Below are 23,357 nucleotides of genomic sequence, written 5' to 3'. Positions count from 1 at the left end.
CCACGCTCAAAGTGGTGTATTTTATGTGCTACCTGCACAGGAGCCAGTCCAGTGGCACTGGCAACAATCTCGCTCGAACAGTGCTCTTAGCGCTCCACTGGTACAGGTGCCATCACGATTTTGCTTTCACTTGCCACAACAGGTCTTCACAAGCCGAGTCTAGTGTCCAATGAAGGAGACGTTGGCATGGGTGCCAGTCGTCGAATTTAGTTTGATTTCGATTTCACTTGCCTCAACAGGTCTTCGTAAGCAGAGTTTAGTGTCAAATGAAGGAAAGGTACACATAAGTGGGCTGGCTACACTCCTGGCAGAGGCCTTGGATTTTGGTCTCACTTGGCTAGCCGGGTCTTCTCATGCAAAGCATATTTCCAAAGGTCTCAGTCAGAAGTCATTGCCTCGGTGAGGCCTAATGTTCGAAGGTCGTGCCTCACCACTTCATCCCAGGTCTTCCTGGGCCTACTTCTTCCACAGGTTCCCTCAACCGCTAGGGTGTGGCACTTTTTCACACAGGCATCCTCATCCATTCTTGCCACATGACCATACCAGTGCAATCATCTCTCTTGCACACCACAACTGATGCTTCTTAGGTTCAACTTTTCTCTCATGATACTTACACTCTGTCGAGTATGCACACTGACATTACACATCCATCGGAGCATACTGGCTTTATTCCTTGCGAGCTTACGCATGTCCTCAGCAGTCACGGCCCATGTTTCACTGCCATGAAGCATGGCTGTTCGTACACGTGCGTCATACAGTCTGCCTTTTACTCTGAGTGAGAGGCCCTTTGTCACCAGCAGACGTAAGAGCTCTCTGAACTTTGCCCAGGCTATTCTTATTCTAGTAGCTACACTTTTAGCGCACCCACCCCCACTACTAACTTGGTCACCTAGATAACAGAAGCTATCAACTACTTCTAGTTTTTCTCCCTGGAATGTGACAAAAGTTGTTTGCTGCACATTTTCAGTGTTTATTGCTCCTGAACATCTGCCACATACAAAAACTAACTTCCTAGTTAACCTTCCTTTGATATTGCTGCACCTCTTATGTGTCCATATGCACTGGGTACATCTTATAGAGTTTCTACCTACGCCTTTTCTACAGATCAAGCAGGGCCATCTACCTGAAGGGGTTTGTGTTTTGTCTACCTTCCTACTTATTAGGACTTTGGTTTTAGCTAGGTTGACTCTAAGGCCCTTCGATTCTAGTCCTTGTTTCCACACCTGAAACTTCTCCTCTAGTTCTGATAGAAACTCAGCAATTAGTGCAAGGTCATCAGCATAGAGGAGCTCCCAGGGGCATCCTGTCTTGAATTCCTCTGTTATCACTTGGAGGACTATGACAAATAGGAGAGGGCTGAGGACAGAACCTTGGTGGACTCCTACCTCTACCCGGAATTCTTCACTGTACTCGTTGCCAACCCTCACCTTACTGGCAGCGTCTCTGTACATGGCTTGCACAACTCTCACTAACCATTCTTCTATCCCTAGTTTCCTCATTGACCACCAGATAAAGGATTGGGGGACCCTACCAAAGGCTTTCTCTATGTCAACGAAAGCCAGGTACAGAGGTTTATCCTTAGCTAGGTATTTCTCCTGCAGCTTTCTTACCAGAAATATAGCATCAGCGGTGCTTTTCCCAGGCATGAACCCAGACTGCATCTCATCTAAACTGACTCTCTCCCTAATTAGTTGGGCTATGACCCTCTCCATGATTTTCATTACCTGGTCTAACAACTTGATACCTCTGTAATTATTTGTATCTAAAGCGTCACCTTTACCTTTGTCGCAGTTGACTATGGTGCTGCTACACCAGTCATTGGATATGACTCCTTCGTTTATTACCTGGTTAACAATACGGGTGACTAGGCTATAGCCGACACTACCAGATATTTTGAGCATCTCTGCAGAGATTCCTGATGGGCCAGAGGCTTTCCCTGTCTTCATACTCTTAATTGCTTTATCTACCATGGTACTGTCAACTTGGATAGCTGGTCCCTCTGTTGGGTCGACATTCGGCAGACTCTCTTTCTCCCATTCATTCTCTTTATTGAGCAATCTTTCGTAGTGGCGTCTCTAAACCTCTTTCTTTGCAGCCTCGTTTAGTGCAAGTGTACCATCATCCATGCAAACACATTTCTCTCCCATGACATCACGATTCTCTCTCACACATTGTCTGGCAACACAAAATACTTCAAGTCTTTGGTCCTCATGGCACAGAACATTGGCGAATTTTTTCCCATCTGCTTCCCCTCTGGCTAAATAAACCTGTCGCCTAGCTCCCCTTCTGGCAGTCTGATACTATTCCCTGCTACCACTGTTCTTCCAGTCCTTCCGAGCCTGTTTCTTTTCTCTAATAGCCCTGTCAGCAACATTGTTCCACCACCACGTTATTTTGGGTCGAGAGAGGACTTTGCACCATCCACAGATCTGGTCAATGGCCCTCGGCAGGTTGTCACATAGAAACATCCAGTTGTCTTCTACATCGTGTGAAGCTATATCCCCCTCTATTTCATCAAAGGCTTCGAGTAATAAGTCTCTAAATCTTTGTCCATTCGCAGGATCTTTTAGCTTCCATACCCTTCTCCTCCATGCTGGTCGTCTTCTGGGCAACCACTTAGCCCTGATCCTGAACTCACTAACTACTTCGCCTGGGAAGGTTTTGGCATTTATAAGCAGCCATCTTTCCCTTTTCCTAATGAGGATGTAGTCAAGTTGGCTAGTGTGTCTGCCAGAATGGTAGGTGACTGGCAGGTTTCCTGAAGTTAGTATTGCAAACCATAAGGTCATTTGCATCACAGAACTTCAGCAGCCTGGTTCCCTCCTCATTGTGGGAACCAAAACCATAGCCTCCATGTACGCCATGAAAGCCTCCTGAATGTTGTCCATATATATATATATATATAGGGATCAAAACAGTTTGATACAAGCTCCTTGGTACTCAGAGTTTCCAGCATGATGCTAAACTTCAGCCATGGGAGTTTGAAAGATTAGCATCTCACTTGAAACTCAGAGTAGGAATCAAACTATTTTAATCCATACTTGTAGCTCCCAATAAATGTGTTGAGTGACCTTTTTTCATTTGCCTACTTATATATATCAGATCTCTTTCAGTTTCCATCTCTCAAATCCACTTGCAAGGCTTTCGACAGCCCAAGGTTACAGTACAAGACAGTTGCCCAACATGACACACAGTGAGACTGAACCTGGAACAATGGGGCTGGCAAGCAAAATTCTTACCACACAGCATGCCTGTAGATATATATATAAAAATCTTATATCCCTATAACCAAAACACAAAAAATCTCTCAGATATCATCATTTCTATAAATAGATTTGGCATCATTTCTAAGAACAGCCAAACACCTACTGGGGTTTAAAAATCTTATCCCTACAACCCAAACACAAAACAATAAATTAAAATATCATCATTTCTAAAAATAGATTTGACATCAATTCTAAAAATAGCCAAACACCTACTGCTGCTGTCCAAAGGAATTGGTATAAAAGACAGAAAACCAGCCAACTTATTACAGTCTGTTAAAGTCTGTCATACCGGCCATGATGAAGGGAAATAGCCCTGAAACTCGAGTCTTCTTTCATCATCATCATCATCGTTTAACGTCCGCTTTCCATGCTAGCATGGGTTGGACGATTTGACTGAGGACTGGTGAAACCGGATGGCAACACCAGGCTCCAATCTAATTTGGCAGAGTTTCTACAGCTGGATGCCCTTCCTAACGCCAACCACTCAGAGAGTGTAGTGGGTGCTTTTACGTGTCACCCGCACGAAAACGGCCACGCTCGAAATGGTGTCTTTTATGTGCCACCCGCACAAGCCAGTCCAGGGGCACTGGTAACGATCTCACTCGAAAATCCTACAGGAGCCAGTCAGGCGGTACTGGCAACGGCCACGCTCAAAATGGTGCATCTCATGTGCCACCCGCACAAGAGCCAGTCCAGGGGCACTGGCAACGATCTTACTTGGCTTCCTGGGTCTTCTCACGCACAGCACATTTCCAAAGGTCTCGGTCAGTAGTCATCGCCTCGGTGAGGCCCAATGTACGAAGGTCTTGCCTCACCACCTCAGCCCAGGTCTTCCTGGGCCTACCTCTTCCACGGGTTCCCTCAACTGTTAGGGTGTGGCACTTTTTCACGCAGCTATCCTCACCCATTCTCACCACATGTCCATACCAGCGCAATCGTCTCTCTTGCACACCACAACTGATGCTTCTAATGTTCAGCTTTTCTCTCAAGATACTTACACTCTGACGGGTATTCACATTGACATTACACATCCAACGGAGCATACTGGCTTCATTCCATGCGAGCTTACGTATGTCCTCAGCAGTTACAGCCCATGTTTCACTGCCATGTAGCATGGCTGTTCATACGCATGCGTCATACAGTCTGCCTTTTACTCTGAGTGAGAGTCCCTTTGTCGGCAGCAGGAGTAAGAGCTCTCTGAACTTTGCCCAGTCTATTCTTATTCTAGCAGCTACACTTTCAGCGCACCCACCCCCACTACTAACTTGGTCGCCCAGATAGCGGAAGCTATCGACTACCTCTAGTTTTTCACCCTGGAATGAGATAGAAGTTGTTTCCTGTTTGTTTACAGTCTTTATTGCACCTGAACATCTGCCACAAACAAAAACTAACTTGCTAATTAACCTGCCTTTGATGTTGCTGCACCTGGTGTTGCCATCCGGTTTCACCAGTCCTCAGTCAAATCGTCCAACCCATGCTAGCATGGAAAGCGGACGTTAAACGATGATGATGATATATATATATATATATGTATGTATATATTAAAGTGTAGTATATTGCCACTTAAGTGTGGCTGACCCCTAGGGGTAGATGTTACTGTTGCTTTTAGCCCCAGGAGGACATCTCCTCCAGCTGGCTTATCGACACACGACTGTGTCCTGTTTGCCAAGGGTAGTTATCCCTCTCACCAACATCTGCAGCACGAACGGATCCGGATTTCAGGGTTATTTCCCTTCGTCGGCGTCCGATAGCCGCTGACCTTGGTGAGAGAGACAAAAACCTGGCAATCTTATATCTTCTTTTCAAGTGAAATTCTTCACTGATATCGAAAAGGTGAAAACAAGCAATGTTAATTCTCTAAATGAAGTATTAACAGTAACTGCACGATAAAGTGTAGTATATTGCCACTTAAGTGTGGCTGACCCCTAGGGGTGGATGTTACTGTTGCTTTTAGCCCCAGAATTAACATTGCTTGTTTTCACCTTTTCGATATCAGTGAAGAATTTCACTTGAAAAGAAGATATAAGATTGCCAGGTTTTTGTCTCTCTCACCAAGGTCAGCGGCTATCGGACGCCGACGAAGGGAAATAACCCTGAAATCCGGATCCGTTCGTGCTGCAGATGTTGGTGAGAGGGATAACTACCCTTGGCAAACAGGACACAGTCGTGTGTCGATAAGCCAGCTGGAGGAGATGTCCTCCTGGGGCTAAAAGCAACAGTAACATCCACCCCTAGGGGTCAGCCACACTTAAGTGGCAATATACTACACTTTATCGTGCAGTTACTGTTAATACTTCATTTAGAGAATTAACATTGTATGTATATATTTATATATATATATATATATATATATATATATATATATTATTGTATGTATATATATATATATATATATATATATGTATGTATATCTACATATGTATATATGTATGTATGTATATATTTATATATATATATTATTGTATATATATATATATGTATATCTACATATGTATATATGTATGCATGTATATATATATATATATGTATGCATGTATATGTATATATATGTATATGTATATATATGTATATGTATATATATATACATATATATGTATGTATGTATATATATATATGTATGTATATATGTGTGTGTATGCATATATATATATGTATATATATGTGTATGTATATATATGTATATATATTTATATGTATGTATATTTACAAATATACATATGTATATATATATGTACGTATATATGTTTATATATATATATACGTATATATATATATATATATATATATATATATATATATATATATATATATACGTATATATACATAGTATGTATATATATATATATATATATATTTATGTATATATACGTATAACCATGAGACCACAGGTCCAAGTAACTTATATTCATCATCCACCTCACAATGGACTTAACAAACTGTGAACCCAACTATAATGTAAGACACTCGAATCCTTGATCTTCTCTTTTCCAACGTAACCATTGATCTTTCACTCTTCGTCTCTCTACCTCTGACTTCTTCATTCTGACGATGTCCACTATTAGCAACGAGGCAAAAATATAATATATATTTTCTTCACCATGATAAACAATAACGATCGTAAACAACTTTACTCTCACCTTTATTTACCAATTAAATAATGGCTTACTTGCGCAAAAGACACACTTCTGTTTGTTATTTCTCCTCCATTTTCTTCTCATCTTTATATACGTGTATATATATATATATATATATATATATATATATATATATATATATATATATATATATGTATGTATATGTGTATATGTACATATATATATATATATACGTATATATATGTATATATATATATATATGTAAATATATACATATGTATACGTATACATGTATCTATCTATCTATCTATCTATATATACAAGAATAAGGGCAGATAATCGTCAATTAATAATAGAATTAATAATTAACAATTCTGCCAAGTAGTTCAGTATGAAAAAAACCTTTATCGGTAAAACTATTTATCATTATAAATATACAGGGATTAGCAATTGAGTTGCTTCTCCAACATACTGAAAATTTAGAAATAGCAGTCAAAGAACTACTGATTCCAAATTACAAATTTTTCTCTAAAGTGGATGGCGATATTTATGGCACACCCCTCCGGTTTTTTGTTCTATGTGTGCCATAAATATCGCCATCCACTTTAGAGAAAAATTTGTAGTTTGGAATCAGTAGTTCTTTGACTGCTATTTCTAAATTTTCAGTATGTTGGAGAAGCAACTCAATTGCTAATCCCTGTATATTTATATCTATATATATATATATATATATATATATATATATATATATATATATATATATATATATGTATATATATATATATATATATGTATATATATATATATATATATGTATATATATATATATATATATATGTATATATATATATATATATGTATATATATATATATATATGTATATATATATATATATATATGTATATATATATATATATATGTATATATGTATATATATATTCATATATGTATATATATACATATACGAATATATACATATATGTATATATGTATATATATATATATGTATGTATATATGTATATATATATTCATATATGTATATATATACATATACGAATATATACATATATGTATATATGTATATATATATTCATATATGTATATATATACATATACGAATATATACATATATGTATATATGTATATATATATATATGTATGTATATATGTATATATATATTCATATATGTATATATATACATATACGAATATATACATATATGTATATATGTATATATATATATGTATGTATATACGTATATATATACGTGTATATATATATATGTATACATATATATACATAGATACATATGCATATATACACATATATATGTATACATATATATGTATATATGTATACATATATACGTATATGTGTATACATATATATGTATATGTGTATACATATATATATACATATATACGTATATATATGTATACATTTATATACATGTATATTTATACGTATATATATATATATATATGTATACATATATATATATATATATATGCATGCATATATATATATATATATATATATATATATATATATATATATATGTATACATATATATATATACACATATAATCCAAGAGAGTTAGGGGTTGGGGATCCAACCCCTAAGGGATAATATCTATCCAATAAACTGCTGGGAAGGTACCCAATTATTGTTACTCTAGTGTTATACCAAGTGCAATAAGTGGGTGCGGGTAAAAGGGGGTTGTTTTACCCTAAATTTATATAGCAATAAGAAAATGGAGGGGAATATAAGGTACCCATCAAAATTGCAGACACTGTATTCCATTGATTAATCTGTTTATTGTATAACTAAATTGACAAAAAAACATTCTTCACCAAGAAAGGTACACATAAGTGGGCTGGCTACACTCCTGGCAGAGGCCTTGGATTTTGGTCTCACTTGGCTAGCCGGGTCTTCTCATGCAAAGCATATTTCCAAAGGTCTCACAAGCATCTGCATATTCACAAGCATCTGCATATCCTGTTTTCTAGTGAGAATGTTATCAATCTGGTTTTTATGTCCATCAGATTCATGGATGATCAAGTGGCTGGTGAGTTTTCTAAAGTTAGTGTTGCAGATCTATAAGTCATTAGCATCACAGAACTCCAGCAACCTTGTTTCTACCTCATTTACAGAACTAAAGCCATAACCTCCATGTACACCAAGAAATCTATTGGAGTACAGCCCAACATGTCCATTGAAATAACAAATGTTACTGTTGTATAATCTAATACTAATCTTAGCTTAACAATCCTATCACACACTCTGACTATCTCAATCACTTTAATCTACCAATTTCTCTACTAAGAGTTGATATTGGCACAATGAAAGGCTAGTCAAGTAAGACTGTAGATGTGTACAAGAAGTGAGATGGAGAAGAGCCTCTTCTAGATTCCTCTCACTTCTTGTACAGAGCACACATCTACATGATTGCACTCTAACATTTCAACAATCTTACTTGACTGGCCTTTCATTGAGCCCACAATCAACATTGCTGCCCTGAGGAAAAAGACTTCTGAAGAGTGTGGGGTACTTGGGATAATGGTTTAAATTTCTGGAAAGATGTTTGTAAGCACCTATTACCAGATAATGAGTCTTCCAACATAACTTATGAAAAATGCTATTTATATCTCGATAACTTACACACTTCCCTCCATCCTGTGAAGAGCATCAATGGCAAGTATGTGTATGACATGCTTGCAGGCATATATACACATATCTCCATATATACATATGACTAATAAATAATCTATAGATACACACCTATACCACCATAGGCATCTATATATAAACATACAGACATACACAAGCACATATTCATACACGTTTCCTATATAGAATTGTACATACATGGGCATATATCCATCTGACACACATGTACAACTTATATAGACACATACACAAAACATTATATAAAAAGAGGCACATCCCTCATTGAGGAGGCAGTAAGGGATGGGGGAAACAGGAATAAAACAACAACAACTTATCTTATTTCCATCCAAATAATATGTGATTCATAAACAATCAATGCTAAATAAAGTCTCCTAGAATATTTAAATAATTATCAAGTATGAGACATGTGTGTGTGTGTGTGTGTGTGTGTGTGTGTGTGTGTGTTTGTGTGTTTACATCACTTTGTCTTGACATCACATGATTGTTGTATTCTGCAAAAACATGTTTGACTGTGGTGAAATATTACCTTGCTTGAAAACAGGTAAGGTTTAGTGACAGGAAGGGCATCTGGCTGTAGAAAATATGCCTCAATAAACTTTAGTCCATGCAAGCATGGAGAAGTGGACACTAATCTGAGTAATTTCTTTTAACTCGTTTTTGATATATATATATATATATATACATACACATACACACATGCATATATATCAACAATTCCATAAGCAGAGTATTTCATCATCAGAGAGATCTAAAACTGAGGGAAAGTCCTCAATCGATGATATTAATGTATTCCAGTTTGTCAAGAATTAGGGAAGATCAGAATAAAATAGAAATGTATTAGGCAGATCCGTAATCAAATGAAAAATACAGTTATAGGTAATATCCAATAATAGCTTCAAGTGAGAATGCTCAATGATAATCCATGGCAAGTAAAAGTGGAAGTTACCAGTTCTAGTTTTGAAAAGAGAATGAATCAGGGTAGAATTGGAATCTTATATTATAGTCAGGAGGAAAGACAGACCAGTGGGTGTAGCAGAGTAGATATATACTAGTCAGTGTAGTTGGGGTGTGCAAGTCAGGAGAGGTTAGTGGGAGTATTTACAGAGACAGATAAATAAAGGGATGGAAAATAGCAGATGTTATATGATGTTAAATGAGCACCAAGGCTGGCCAGGGTTATCAAAAATGAGAAGGAGGGGGTAGTGATGGTAATAAAGTGGTTGTAAAAGATAATGAAGATCTCAAGCAAAAGGGAGCCTGATAATAGTGGAAGTAAGGAGAGATTTAGGACTTGCCTGGTTATGGTGTCACTAGAAATAGATACCCATGATATTAAATATAAAATTTTAAAGTTTGTGGTGATAATGAAGGTGTTTGCTCATTGGGAACTGAGGGATGAAAATAAAGATCTAAAATAATAAATCGGAAATAAGTCAAAGGTAAATATAAATAAATGAATAGATTAGGGACATACATTTACTAAGTTTAGGTATAGTAAAATTACAGTACACAGGAATATTTATTTTGAAATTTTGTAAATTACCCTTACAAAGTGGAAAAAATTTGTCATTGATGTCTCTGCATTCGAAAATAAATTATCATCTTATTTGTATTTATATACACATTTCAGTGCTTATAAAAAAAAAACAAATGTTAGTTTGTTTATATTTATATATATGTGGTTGCACATTTAGCTTTAAAAGCATCTAAAATGCAAATTGATTTGTCAGCAGGTAGTTTAGCGTAATGGTAAAGCACTTGGCCAGGGTCTTCAAGAAATATGAGTTCATGTCCCATGGCTGTTTGTTGACAAATTTTTCTGCTTTGTAAAGGTAATTTATCCAATGTTTCTGCTGTTCTAACAGTCTTTCTGCATTTGAAAATAAATTTTCATCTTATTTGTATCTATATACACATTTTGGCACCTATAAAAAAACAAATTTTAGTTTATATATATATATATATATATATATATATATATTTGCCAAAAGGTTTGCAAGGCACCAGCAGGCTTCAAGAGACACATCCGTGTCCATAGAACATGATTACCACTTTATTTTACTGAACCCAAATTTGTCTTTCATGATAAGAGAATCCATATGTATATATAAACAGCCAGGCACAAAGTAATATCATAACGGGAAAATTCAATCACCACTAAGTATGCCAAAGGATGCTGGAGCATCTACATTGCTGGAAATAAGAGTTAAAATACTCAATGCTGTAGGAGGAGTGTAGAATTATATATGTGTGTATACATTCTGCACACCTCCTACAGCATTTAACTCTTATTTCTATCAAAGTATATATATATATATATATATATATATATATATATAAGGAAAATAAGACAAGGTAGAAAATGCTAAAATAATTTTATCATGAAATACATTTGTATTTTTCAACTAAGAGTACTTTTTCAACTAAGAGTAAAACAAAGGTGGATATTAATTAAGAAGAAAAACAATTAAATTGAAGAAAAAATTAAATGAAAATTTTTGTAAATATTTCCATAGTCTTCAAATAGGTAAGACATTTTCCTTTTTCCTCTCTCTCTCTCTTTTCCTTTGTGAAGGCTCAGTAAATAGCAGCAGATCTGAAAAAATAGTGTTATGGGTACAGAGAAATATTTGGTTATATATATATATTGGGTCATCCCATGAATAATGCGTTTTTTTTCAATTGCATGAACTTTAAGTCAGAGGGGGATGGGATAAACTACCTGCATCAACTTGCTATAAAAGCAGGTAGTAATTTTACCTTGTATTTATTCTTAGTGCAAGTTTTGAAGAGTGCAGTTCGATTTTAACAGTTATTTTTTCAAAACTATAATGGAAGTGAAAAAGGATTATATGCAGCATATTTTGCTTTATGAGTTCAATAAAGGCAACAATGCAATGGAAAGTGCAAAGAATATTAATGCAGTATATTGGGATTTGACAATAAGTGTGAGCCAGTAACAATGGTGGCACCAGAATTCTGAGCCAGAAACTACAGCCTAGAAGATGAGCCTCATCTTAGAAGATCTGTACAGCTTGACAAGGATGTCTTTCAAATCCTGGTGGAACAAAATCCCATTGTAACTGTTGAGGAACTAGCAGAGAAGCTTGGATTTGGTCATTCAACCATTCATCGACACTGCATGCTGTCAGAGAAGTCAGCAAATCGGGTCAATGGGTTCCTCACAAACTTTCTGAGTTTAATCACGTGCAGAGAATGAATGTGTTCTCTTCTTTTTTATCACATCTCACGAATGAACCTTTTTTTGGACCAAACAGTGATGAAAAATGGGTTCTCTATAAAAATGTCAAGCGCCGAAGTCAGTGGGTAGGGAAAGGAGAAACACTAGCACCCCAGGCTAATGAAGGTCTTCACCCACATAAAGTGTTGTTATCTGTTTCGTGGGATATGAAAAATTTAGTCCACTTTGAACTTTTAAACCCAAACCAAACAATAACAAAGGAGATCTACTGTGAGCAGCTTAAGTGAGTGCTAGAAGAAAAACAACCATCATTCATTTCAAGACGAAAGGTGTTCTTCCATCAGGATAGTGCTCGGCCACATACAGCAAGGATGACATTCCAAAGGCTGGAGCAGTTTGAATGGGAAATGATGCACTACCCACCATATTCGCCAGACAATGCTCCATCTGATTATCATTGTAATTCATTGAATAAAAGAAATACTTATATGACCAGACATGTGTTAGAGCCCTCTACCTGCAAGGAAACATTCTCACAAACTTTCTTTCCAGGTGCTGAAATCTGTCCCCCACTTTCCCACTCACTCCTCCTTTCATAGCCATCATGTTTGAGCAGCCACCATCAATGTGGACACAATGACAGTTCCAGTGAGATTGTTGAAATGTTAAAGAGGAGGAAAGTAGGTGTGTACTGTATGGAAGGTGTTAGATGAAGTGGAGCCTCAACCTGACTCCTCACAGGCAAGGAACAAAGGCTGGCAATAGTGAAAGTGTGGGCTATGTAAACAGTTTTTGCAGAGAAATAGGCAGATAAAGTGATTGAGGTAGAGTGTGTGACAAGGGTAATTAATGCTTAAATATGTCTTGGAAAATGCAACAGTGACACATTAAGGCTGTGACTGATGCAAACTTACAGCAAAACTGAGGGTGATGTAGTGGTGAACCAGTGAGGCAGACAGAGCCTTAACAGGGATAAAACAGACTTGGAAAGAGTCTAAGAATGGGGGTAGCAGAGAATTATAAAAGTTAGCCAGAAGAGAAGCTGGGTAAAAGGGTTTTTTAACAAGAAGAGAAGCAGAAAGACAGAGGTTTGCTAACGTTCCACAAAGTGAGGATCAGAGACATGTTCCAAATTGCAAGGCAGTGTATCAGAAAGAATTAAAATGTTGTGGGAGAGAAGTATGTACAGACGGATGGATAATGGTACATTTGCACCTTGTGATTTTAAGAAAAAAGAGGCATGGAAATGCTGCTATGATAGGAGAATAAGTGGAGAATGTATGGGAGAAAAGTCTTCTTGGTGTAGATCTTACATTGGGACCAGCCAGCCATTCTAAAAGACACCAGTGTAATAGATAAAGCAATTAAGGATATGAAGAACAGGAAAAATTCCTGGACCATCAGAAATTACTGCTGAGAAGCTTAAAATATCTGGAAGTGTAGGGTTTGGCTTAGTTACCCAAATGGTCAGTCACAATATACCAGAAGGTGTCATCCACAATGGCTGGCATAACAGTATTATAGTCAACTTTTACAGAGGCAAAGATGCCTTAACCCTTTAGCATTAAGGTTATTCTGTCTAATATAATGCTTTTATATTCACATTGTTTTGAATTAATCATGCATTATCTTATTGTATTAAGATTTCAATGATGTACTTGCTTATTTTTAGTATGACATTGTAGGGTAAGTGTGAGAAGCTGAATATGGTCAGTGTATACATAAAACAGGTATAACATTTGGACTGGATATGTTTGGTTTACATGCAAAAGGATTAAAGAGAAGTAATTACAGAGGTATTAAATTACTGGATAAGGTCATGAAAATTATGGAATCAGTTTATAGCTCAAGTCATTAGGAAGAGAATTAGATTACATAAGACGCAGTTTGGTTTTGTGCCAGAAAGAAGCATTACTGATACTCTTTTCCTGGTGAGGCAACTGCATTGTACTTGGCATTTGATGACTAGGAGAAAGTTTTCAGCAGAGTCCCTTGCACTATGATCTGATGGTCACTGTGGAAGCTAAGCATAAGCAGAAATGAGAGTTAGCAATGATAATAGTGATTAATGCAGTATGCAGTAGAAATTCAGCAGGAATCAGTCCTTAGTCCCTTTCTATTCATCATAACAGAGGAACCTAAAATCAGATCCCCATGGGAACTGCTGTATGTTGATGACCTCATTTTCATGGCTGAATCCATAATAGGATTAGAAATAAAATTTCAGGTGTAGAAGCAAAACATAGAATCAAAGAGCCACAAAGTTAACTTAGTAAGGACCAAAATTTTAATAAGTAGGAAAACAGACAGGACTCTTCCATCATGGAAATGATCTTGCTCAATGTGTAAAAAAAGATGTAGGTAGATATTTCATACAGTGTACCCAGTGCAAACTACAAACACACAAGAGCTGCAGTAATATCAGAGGCATTAGCAGAGAAAGACTTTGTATGTGGCAGATGCATAGGAGCAATAAACATTAAGAGCAAATGAGAAATATAATTTCTCAAATGCCCAGGTTTCCTAGAAATATTAAATAACTTTTTGTTATCTAGGTGGCCTAATTAGCAAGTCTTTATTTGGTCAGCTTTTTTGTGGCTACAATCTTTTTATCTTTTACATAATTCAGTCATTGGACTGTGGCCTTGTGATATTAAGGAATTCTTTTTGTTCCTACTGCTTTCATAGATTCCCATGACTCTCTATTGCCATCCAAATCCATTATTATGAATTTGAATTGGGAGCTTCAGTCATAGTGAATCTTTCATTAGCTGATTACACAACCATGGATGCCACCCCTATGGATGTATTGCAGGTTAGTCTATTGATAGAGCTTGGTGATCCTGATCGTTGATCTTCTAGGATTCTTTCATTCAGCATCAATGTAAGAAGCACCGTTGCTTCAGGTGAGCTCTCCACTACCTCTTCACAAGTCACTATGCTGCAGTCCCATGATTTCACCATATCCCTGGCAGGGTAGCTGAACAGATGCTATGCCTTGTCAAAGGCCAGCCCTTAACTATGCAGGGCATGGTTATCCACTACATGAGGTATTTTCAAAATACTTACATACCCAAATAATAATATTGCTAATTATCAAAAGATAAGGTAATTAGAAGAGAGAAAATATGACCTTGGCTGATGGCAATACCAATTGCAAAAACAAAAATAACCAGTCTGAATTAGAGGAACATTTGATGTTGCAAATATAGAGATGTTGATTAAAGAAAAGAATAGAAAATTACCAATCAAGCTTAAAATATGGCTGGCTCTAATGTCTGCTGTAACCCAAATTATGAAAATGTTTCACTTAAATCAACTCCAGTACTTTTTTAAAAACCTAGTTTTTATTCTGTAGGTCGCTTTTTGTCAGACCACTAAGTTAGTGGGATGTAAACAAATCAAGAATGGGTGTCAAATGGTGGTGAGGGACAAAAACATGATGATACACACACACATATATAAATAAATACATATACATACATATATATATTAGGAGAGTATTGTAGTTCGCTTGAAGCATTGTGTATTGTTTGTAAAGAATAAAAAGTTTAGAATGGTATAACAATGCACTATAATACAAAAAATGTGGGTAGCACAACAAGACCGTTACACGTCTACATCAAAGAACATCTGAACACGAGAACCTCCTCCTTCAGAAAACATCTAGACAGATGCCGGAACACTGATAAAAGCATAACAGTCACAATTGAGGCCAATGAAAGAAATTTGGGTAATTTAAGAATTAAGGAAGCTCTACTCATACACAGACTAAGACCCCAAATTAACAACAGGCTAGAAGTTGGTAATCAATATATTATTTAGCTACATCTGGATGTCTGTAGGTTCATTCTTAATAACATGCTCATGTATTGTTTATAACAAAAAAAAGAGCAAAAAAAGAGAAACTGCACATATAACACACAACTTAGAAGCAGCGCCACAGATGTACCAACACACACGAGATTGAGACATAGCCAACCTCACGCACTTCTCATGAGAAATTCCAGAAGAAGCTTTGTGAGACCACTACTGAGACACTTCCGAAAAAAAGAAAACCGTTGGAAAACAGTTTATAGCAGAGACTCCATCTAAGAATATCTGAAGAAGGAATTATAATTCCGAAATATCATCGGACTATAGATAACCAAATTACAACAGGTATATAGTCCATTTTTTGTATTATAGTGCATTGTTATACCATTCTAAACTTTTTATTCTATATATATATATATATTCTTTTATTCTTCTACTTGTTTCAACCATGTGGCTGCGGTCATGCTAGAACACCACCATGGTTTTGCACCATTACATATGATTATCCTTCGATTGATTTCCTCATCACCACTTCTGTATGTGCCTTTGTCCCAGCAGTTGACCCATTTGGTGTATGAGGGAGTTTGACTCCGCTGCCCTCATCTGTATCTCATGCTGAGCCATTGGTTCATCCAGCATTGTGGAGAGAAAGATGTCTAGTTCCTTTTTGAAGACATCTATGTCCACATTATGTAGATTTCTTAATTTTTGTGACAGGGCATTGAAGAGCTGTGGGCCTTCGAACCCTAGGCTATTGCAGTACCTGGTCCTAAATTTAGATGGAGGGGATAATATCTTTCATACAATACAACAGCATCCAGTTCAGGCATTTGTATAACACTCAATGCTGAACTTAGGTACTTGGCCTTCTCGAGTTTTCTATATGTAGATTATTACAAACCTGTTGTGCCTTTGCTCCATGGAGTAGAGTCATAGTTTTTTCAGCCTCTCCCTGTAACTCATCTGCTGCACTTTACAATCTTTTTTAGTGTAGTGATGTTGGACTGCTTCAAGTTCTATGTGGTGACCATAGCTGAGAGCAGTAGTTCAGGTGGCTGAGAAGAAAGGTCCTCTACCGGATCAACATAACTTCTTGGTTTCTTGTCTTGAAGGCCCTTAATATCCATCCTGCCAGTTGTCCACACTTTGCTGCTATCTTGGTAATGCGCATATGTATATATATATACATACATATATATATATACATATATGTATATACATACATACATATATACACATATATATGCATATACATAATAAAAATATATTTATACTCATATATTGAGTGTACACACATACACACACACACACACACACATATATATATATATATATATATATATATATATATATATATATATATATGAGGAGGTACCATGGCCAATGAGATGTATCCAAGGCACGGTTATTGCTAGTTGCTAGTTGATGACATACATATACATAGATATACTAGAATATTTTGTAGACAAACTTTGGAAGCACCAAATGTGTTGGTATTTTATAAACAAGAAAGTAAATTTCAAAAGCGGTATGGCTGCAATAACGGCAGAGAAAGTTTGGGTATTTAACTCCAGAAGACAGAAAAAAAAATTGCCAGCAGGAAAGTATGGGAATTTACACCCTGTACCCCTCAGAAACTGGCTGAGTGCTCTAGCCATTAAGACAAGTGACCCCTAACAACAATTACTGTCAATATTAATGTTAAAGACACATACATACACACACACATATATACACACATATGTATACATACACCTATATATACATACATAGACACATGCGCACACACACACATAAACGATGAGCTTCTTTCAGTTTCTGTCTATCAGTTACACTCAAAGGGCTTTGGTTAGCCCAGGGCTATATAGTAGAAGACACTTGCCCAAGGTGCCACACAGTAGGACTGAACCTGGAACCATGTAGTTGGGAAGCAAACTTCTTACCACATAGCCATGCCTGGATGTATTTCTTTCAGAGAGTTTGCAATGTTGGTAAGTATATACCTCCTGTCCCTATCCTGGAGGTGGGCAACATCATTGTCGTCAGTGAACATGTTGGCTGATGTACATACGACTTCTCAGTTGCTTTGATTTTATAACATCTACATATTTTTCAGTAAATGTATGCCTCTGCCCTGTTATGCCTGTGATTGTATTTGGTCTTTGCTAGCTCCCATCATCTGGAGACAATGTGATTGATGTTTCTCCATATTTTCCATAGATTTTGCATTGTGGATCTCTTCCATCCATGAAGATGAGGATAATAGAATCTGATTGCAAGACTTTGATCTTATGCACAGATTAGGTCCACGTCTGCACCCTACATCTGCTTTGGGTAGTTCCTGTGCATTACCTTGTCACTGATCGTTTTCTGTAGTTGAAGCTGTCGCCTCGTATTCCAATAAGCAAATGCCATCACAAAATAGGCGCCAACCTATTTAGATGGACATGGTCAATATGCAAATACAAGGCCCCGGATGTGAAATAAGTAAAACGAAAACGAGGCTTTTAACCGGCAAATTCAGTTTACGAAATGCTTTCGTCGCCCATGTTTAGCTTTAACGGAAGGAATTCGATATGTATCTATTGAGATACACATATATATATCTACGTACATATTGATAAATATGTATTTATTTACTTCATGTACACGGCTTATTCCTTTTCAAAGCTTCCCTGGCTGTTTTATTTCTTTTATGTTCACGTATATAGTTATATATATATATATATATATTAATAAAAGATATAAATAGTCACAGAAGTATGAGGTGTACCTGAATTGTAAAATTCTCTTTCTCTCGCTTTGTCGCCCACATATATATATATATATATATATATATACCCTTTCGTTAAAAAAAAAAGACTTGTGCGATACTAAAGCGAATTTGCCTGTGAAAATCTCTCATTTCGTAGTAATATTTCGTATTCTTATCAACAAACGTTGATAAAATAAGTAGCAGTCAAATTCTGTGATCAATTTAATCGATTAATCTCACTTCAAAAATTGAGACTTTGTGCCTATGTTAAAAATCAGGTAATTGTACTGTTTACATATAGAAAATAACATGTTCGACTTTAAATTTGGATTGGTCTTAAAAACTTATAATTTTGCAAACATTTTTCATCTTTTTTCTTGCTTATGATACTCATTAACACCTGGATTTTCACGAAAAAAGGTAAAAGTGCGCCCTAACATGAACACAAAGCACCTTATATATGTGTGTGTCGTTCTGTCTGTGTCCCCCACCACCGCTTGATACCTGGTGTTAGCGTGTTTACGTCCCCATAACTTAACAGTTCCACAAAAGAGTCTGATAGAATAAGTACCAGGCGTAAAAAAAAAAGTATTGGGGCCAATTCATTTGACTAAAATTCTTCAAGGTGGTGCCCCCAGCATGGCCACAGTCTAATAACTAAAACAAATAAAAGGTAAAGAGATTAAATATATAGTGTAGGAATTGTGTCTGCAAATAGATGCACGACTGCTACTGTTATATTGTTTGAGGTCCACTAGATTTTCATAATCCAGTCTGCCTTCTATACAGAGTAGTAGGGCTCCAAAGATCATAATGGTGAAATGCATGTAGGAACTATTATATAAACATGTGTTTATCCTTATTTCTCATATATATATATATATATATATATATATATATATATATATATATATATACATCAGGTTGTCCAGAAAGTTCTGAGCTATTTCAGGATTTGTGTCTAAGCCCTTCATGCAACAATCTTAATCTTAGTATGACTCATATTTCAGAATTATTTGCAGTATCACCTAAGTCCCACGTTAAAAATCAGCATATATTTTACTCCTTTCAGCCCTAATTACCATTTAAAATGGATAACAAAAAGTTGCATATTCGCCACATAATGCTTTTCTTCAAAAAATGTTGTGAAAATGTATAAAATTATTTGTGGAGTTTATGGTGAAGATGCTGTAAATGAATCAACTATTTGAAGATGGTTTGCAAAATTTAAACACTAGTTCAGCTTGGAAAATGACAATCACTGTGGCAGACCCTCAGCCTTAGATGACGATATTTTGAAGGTAACCATTGCAAAAAACTTGAATATTACAACTAGAGAACTTGCAGAGAAGTTGGAAATTTCCAAAAGTTCCATTCATGAATACTTAATGAAAATTGGGTATGTTTCTTGCTATAATGTTTGGGTACCTCACAAACTGTCAGAACAAAACTGCATGGACCAGTATTCCATTTGTGATATGCTTCTGAAACACAATGAAAATAAGCCTTTCCTGAAAGAACTGGTAACTGTACATGAAAAATGGATTGTTTATGATAATATAGTGAGAAAAAGATCTTGAAGATTGTGTGAGGATCCTTACAAAGAATATTCATTCAAAAAAAGTCATGCTTTGTGCCTGGTAAGATTTCAAAGGCATTATTTACTAAGAGCTATTCCTACAAAATGAGATCATCAATTCTTATGTGTACTGCTGTCAGCTAGCAAATTTGAACCAAAAGATCAAGGAGTTGAGGCCAGTGCTCTCCAACAGGAAAGGAGTTGTATTCCACTAGGACAATGCCTAACCACATCTGTCTTTGGTTACCCACACAAAGTCACATGAACTTGGGTGGAATCTCTTACCTCATCCACTGTACTCCCCTGACATTACGCCAACTAACTATCATTTGTTTTTGTCTCTGCAGAACTCCCCAAAAGGAAAATCATTTAATGATTTAGATGGTGTCAAAACCCACTTAGGTGACTTCTTTTCCTTAAAAGTAACTGAGTTTTATGCTGATGGAATATTTAAATTGCCTGCTAGGTGGACTAAGGCCATAGAAAACAATGGGAATTACTTCAATGAATAAAGATGAGAGTATGTTTAAAATTTCTTATAATTTATTGTGCTTAAAAAACGTTTAGAACTTTCTGGACAGCCTAATATAGCAATATCAGAGCCTGATATAGACATATAGCAATATTGGAGCAATATCGAGAATAACCAGCCAAAGATAATCTGGATCTCGACTGAAGAGAGAAAACTCCGAATGACATGTCCGTGTTTTCTTTGTATCGTCTATCTGTATGTTTTGTCCTTTTTTTGTATCACCTAACTGTCTGGATGTTTTGCGTTCTTGTCCCATTCTGTATTATTTATATATATATATATATGCACACGCATAGATGTGTTCAAACATGAGCGACAACATTTCATTTAACCCTTTAGCATTCAGATTATTTTGTCAAATGTAATGCTTCTTTATTCACAGTTTTAAATTCATCCTTGCATCAGCTCATAATTTCAAGATTTCAATGATGTGTTTATATATTTTTTGAATGGCATTGTAGGGGAGTTGTGAGAGGTCTAGCCAGTTTGGACATAAAACAAATAGAATATTTGGGCCAGATAGGGTCACTTTGAATGCTAAAGGGTTAAACATTATTGGTCTCTTAAAAAAAAAGAAAGAAAATTTGCGAAAATAAGGTAAAAAGGTGTTTCAGCGAAACATGATGTTAGGTAGTCCATCAGTGTCCAATGACAACAAAGTCTGTTCTCAGTGATGAGAGTGCATTGTGATTCCAAAGTCCAAAGCTGGAAGCACACAGGCACCCACAGGTGTCATAGCAATAGTCTGTTGACTGGGTTTAGGTAGATGCTACCCTGTGACATCTTTCTCTTGCAGCATTGAGACGCGGTCGCCAGTCTTCTTCATAGGCAGCTGCTGCTCATGAGGTAAGAGACCTCCACACTGATTTGTCCAGAATCCACAAGGCCAGCCAGGCACTTCGAAGAATGAAAAGGAAAGTCCTCCAGCAGAAAGGAATCAGACTACCGACAAAACTGTAGTTGTTTCTGCACTACACTATGGATATTAAACATGTACCCCATACTGTCAGCACATCAAACAGCTGGAACAGTTTCACATACGGGCACTGTGCAGGACCATGGGCATTCGCTGGTAGGACAGTGTGACAAACCAAGAAGTGCTGGACAGAGCTTGTTCAACAAGCTTTAAGCCAGTGTTGCTGAAGGCTCAATTACGCTGGACTGGCCATGTCATCAGAATGACTACCAACCATGTACTCAGACAGCCGTTGTACAGCAAGCTCACACAGGGTTCACACATACAAGGAAGACTTAAACTGAGGTACAAAGACACTCTGACAAGAAACCTCAAATAGAGCAGAATTAGCCCATGTGAACTTGAAGCCTCTGCAGCAGACAGAAAATATTTTAGGTAAATTAGAAAATAGAAATATTTTTTTTAAATATGTGGAAATAAGCTTAAGACAGTTTACAACTGTCTAATAATTGTCTTGTGTTCTCTGTCTTAAGATACTCTATCTTTTGAGAAACTTGCAAAGTCAAAGTGAAAGTATTTTTTTTTAATCTAATGTACTTATTGACAAACTTGTGTAGTTGTTGCTTATTTACTGGTAATTCATTAATTCTATTCAAATTGATATTAGTTTGGGGACCAGCGGGGAGAATGTTTTGTGAGACCTATTATTGTATGTCACATTTTTGGATTACGAATGTCTTTGAGAAAAATTTTCTAAGTAAGAATGATGTTGCTTTGGGACACTACCTTGGAATGGATGGGATCTCCCCCTCTCATTAGAAATTCTCGTGGCCCCCCCTCTTGGATATCCAGCCCTCAGACTGATGTACTTGTTGGATCCTCACCCTTTATAAGCCCTTCTGATGGATGCAGGAATAGTCAAATGATCCAAAGTTTGATATTACTCTTCTACATCTTGGCAAACATAGCAGTGAGTTGTTCTAAGCTGTTTAAATGAACAGATTAGAACTTTATAGAAGCCTATTAGATGACTAAACTGTTGTGTTGTTTCACACTAGCCCCTGGTCCTTAGGCTCCTTTAATGGAGTCCACTCTGTTGCAAGCATTCAGACCAGGTCCTTGTTTTGAGGATAAAGAGTTGTGGTTTCTTCCTCCATAGTCATCACTACAATTTCTTTAACCATAAAAAGGAAATAATTGTAATATATATAAATAAAAAGGTCATATTGTTCTTGACTTCAGCAAACTTTTTGACTGTCCATTTCAAAAATCCGCTTCAAAAGATACTTAACAGAACATTCCCCCAACAAAATGTGCTAATAGAATCCTCTCTAACTTTTATTTTACCAATTTAGATATGTGGGGCAAGGCACAGTCATCTCTGTTTTCTTTATTTGCATCAACAATAATTTACTCTCCCCTCACACTCCACTCAGTGATCTAAGCTTTCAGTTTTTGACTAATTCAGTTGTCAAAGGTCACTAAATATCAATAAAGTAATC

General features: G+C 36.4%; 1 protein-coding gene across 5 annotated transcripts in view; it reads left to right on the top strand.

The window, feature by feature from the left end:
• Positions 1–18,574: 18,574 nt before the first annotated feature.
• Positions 18,575–23,357, top strand: part of LOC106868476 (uncharacterized) — a 79,761-nt gene continuing 74,978 nt past the window's right edge. Inside the window, exon 1 of one of the 5 annotated variants that reach the window (XM_014913757.2) lies at positions 18,575–19,106. Coding sequence is in view for 4 of the 5 variants with exons in the window: in XM_089359858.1 (XP_089215984.1) it covers positions 20,897–20,927 (31 nt within the window). In the remaining variant the exon portion in view is untranslated. Of the gene's footprint in view, positions 19,107–20,806; positions 20,928–23,357 lie in introns of those variants that run through there. The other 4 variants (XM_089359858.1, XM_089359857.1, XM_089359855.1 and 1 more) reach the window with 4 other exon arrangements.

The sequence above is a fragment of the Octopus bimaculoides genome, chromosome 11 (genome assembly GCF_046866305.1).
Source record: "Octopus bimaculoides isolate indiv1 chromosome 11, ASM4686630v1, whole genome shotgun sequence".
Taxonomy (NCBI): domain Eukaryota; kingdom Metazoa; phylum Mollusca; class Cephalopoda; order Octopoda; family Octopodidae; genus Octopus; species Octopus bimaculoides.
The sequence above is the reverse complement of the archived record's forward strand: the minus strand, read 5'-3'. Positions and strand labels throughout refer to the sequence as shown.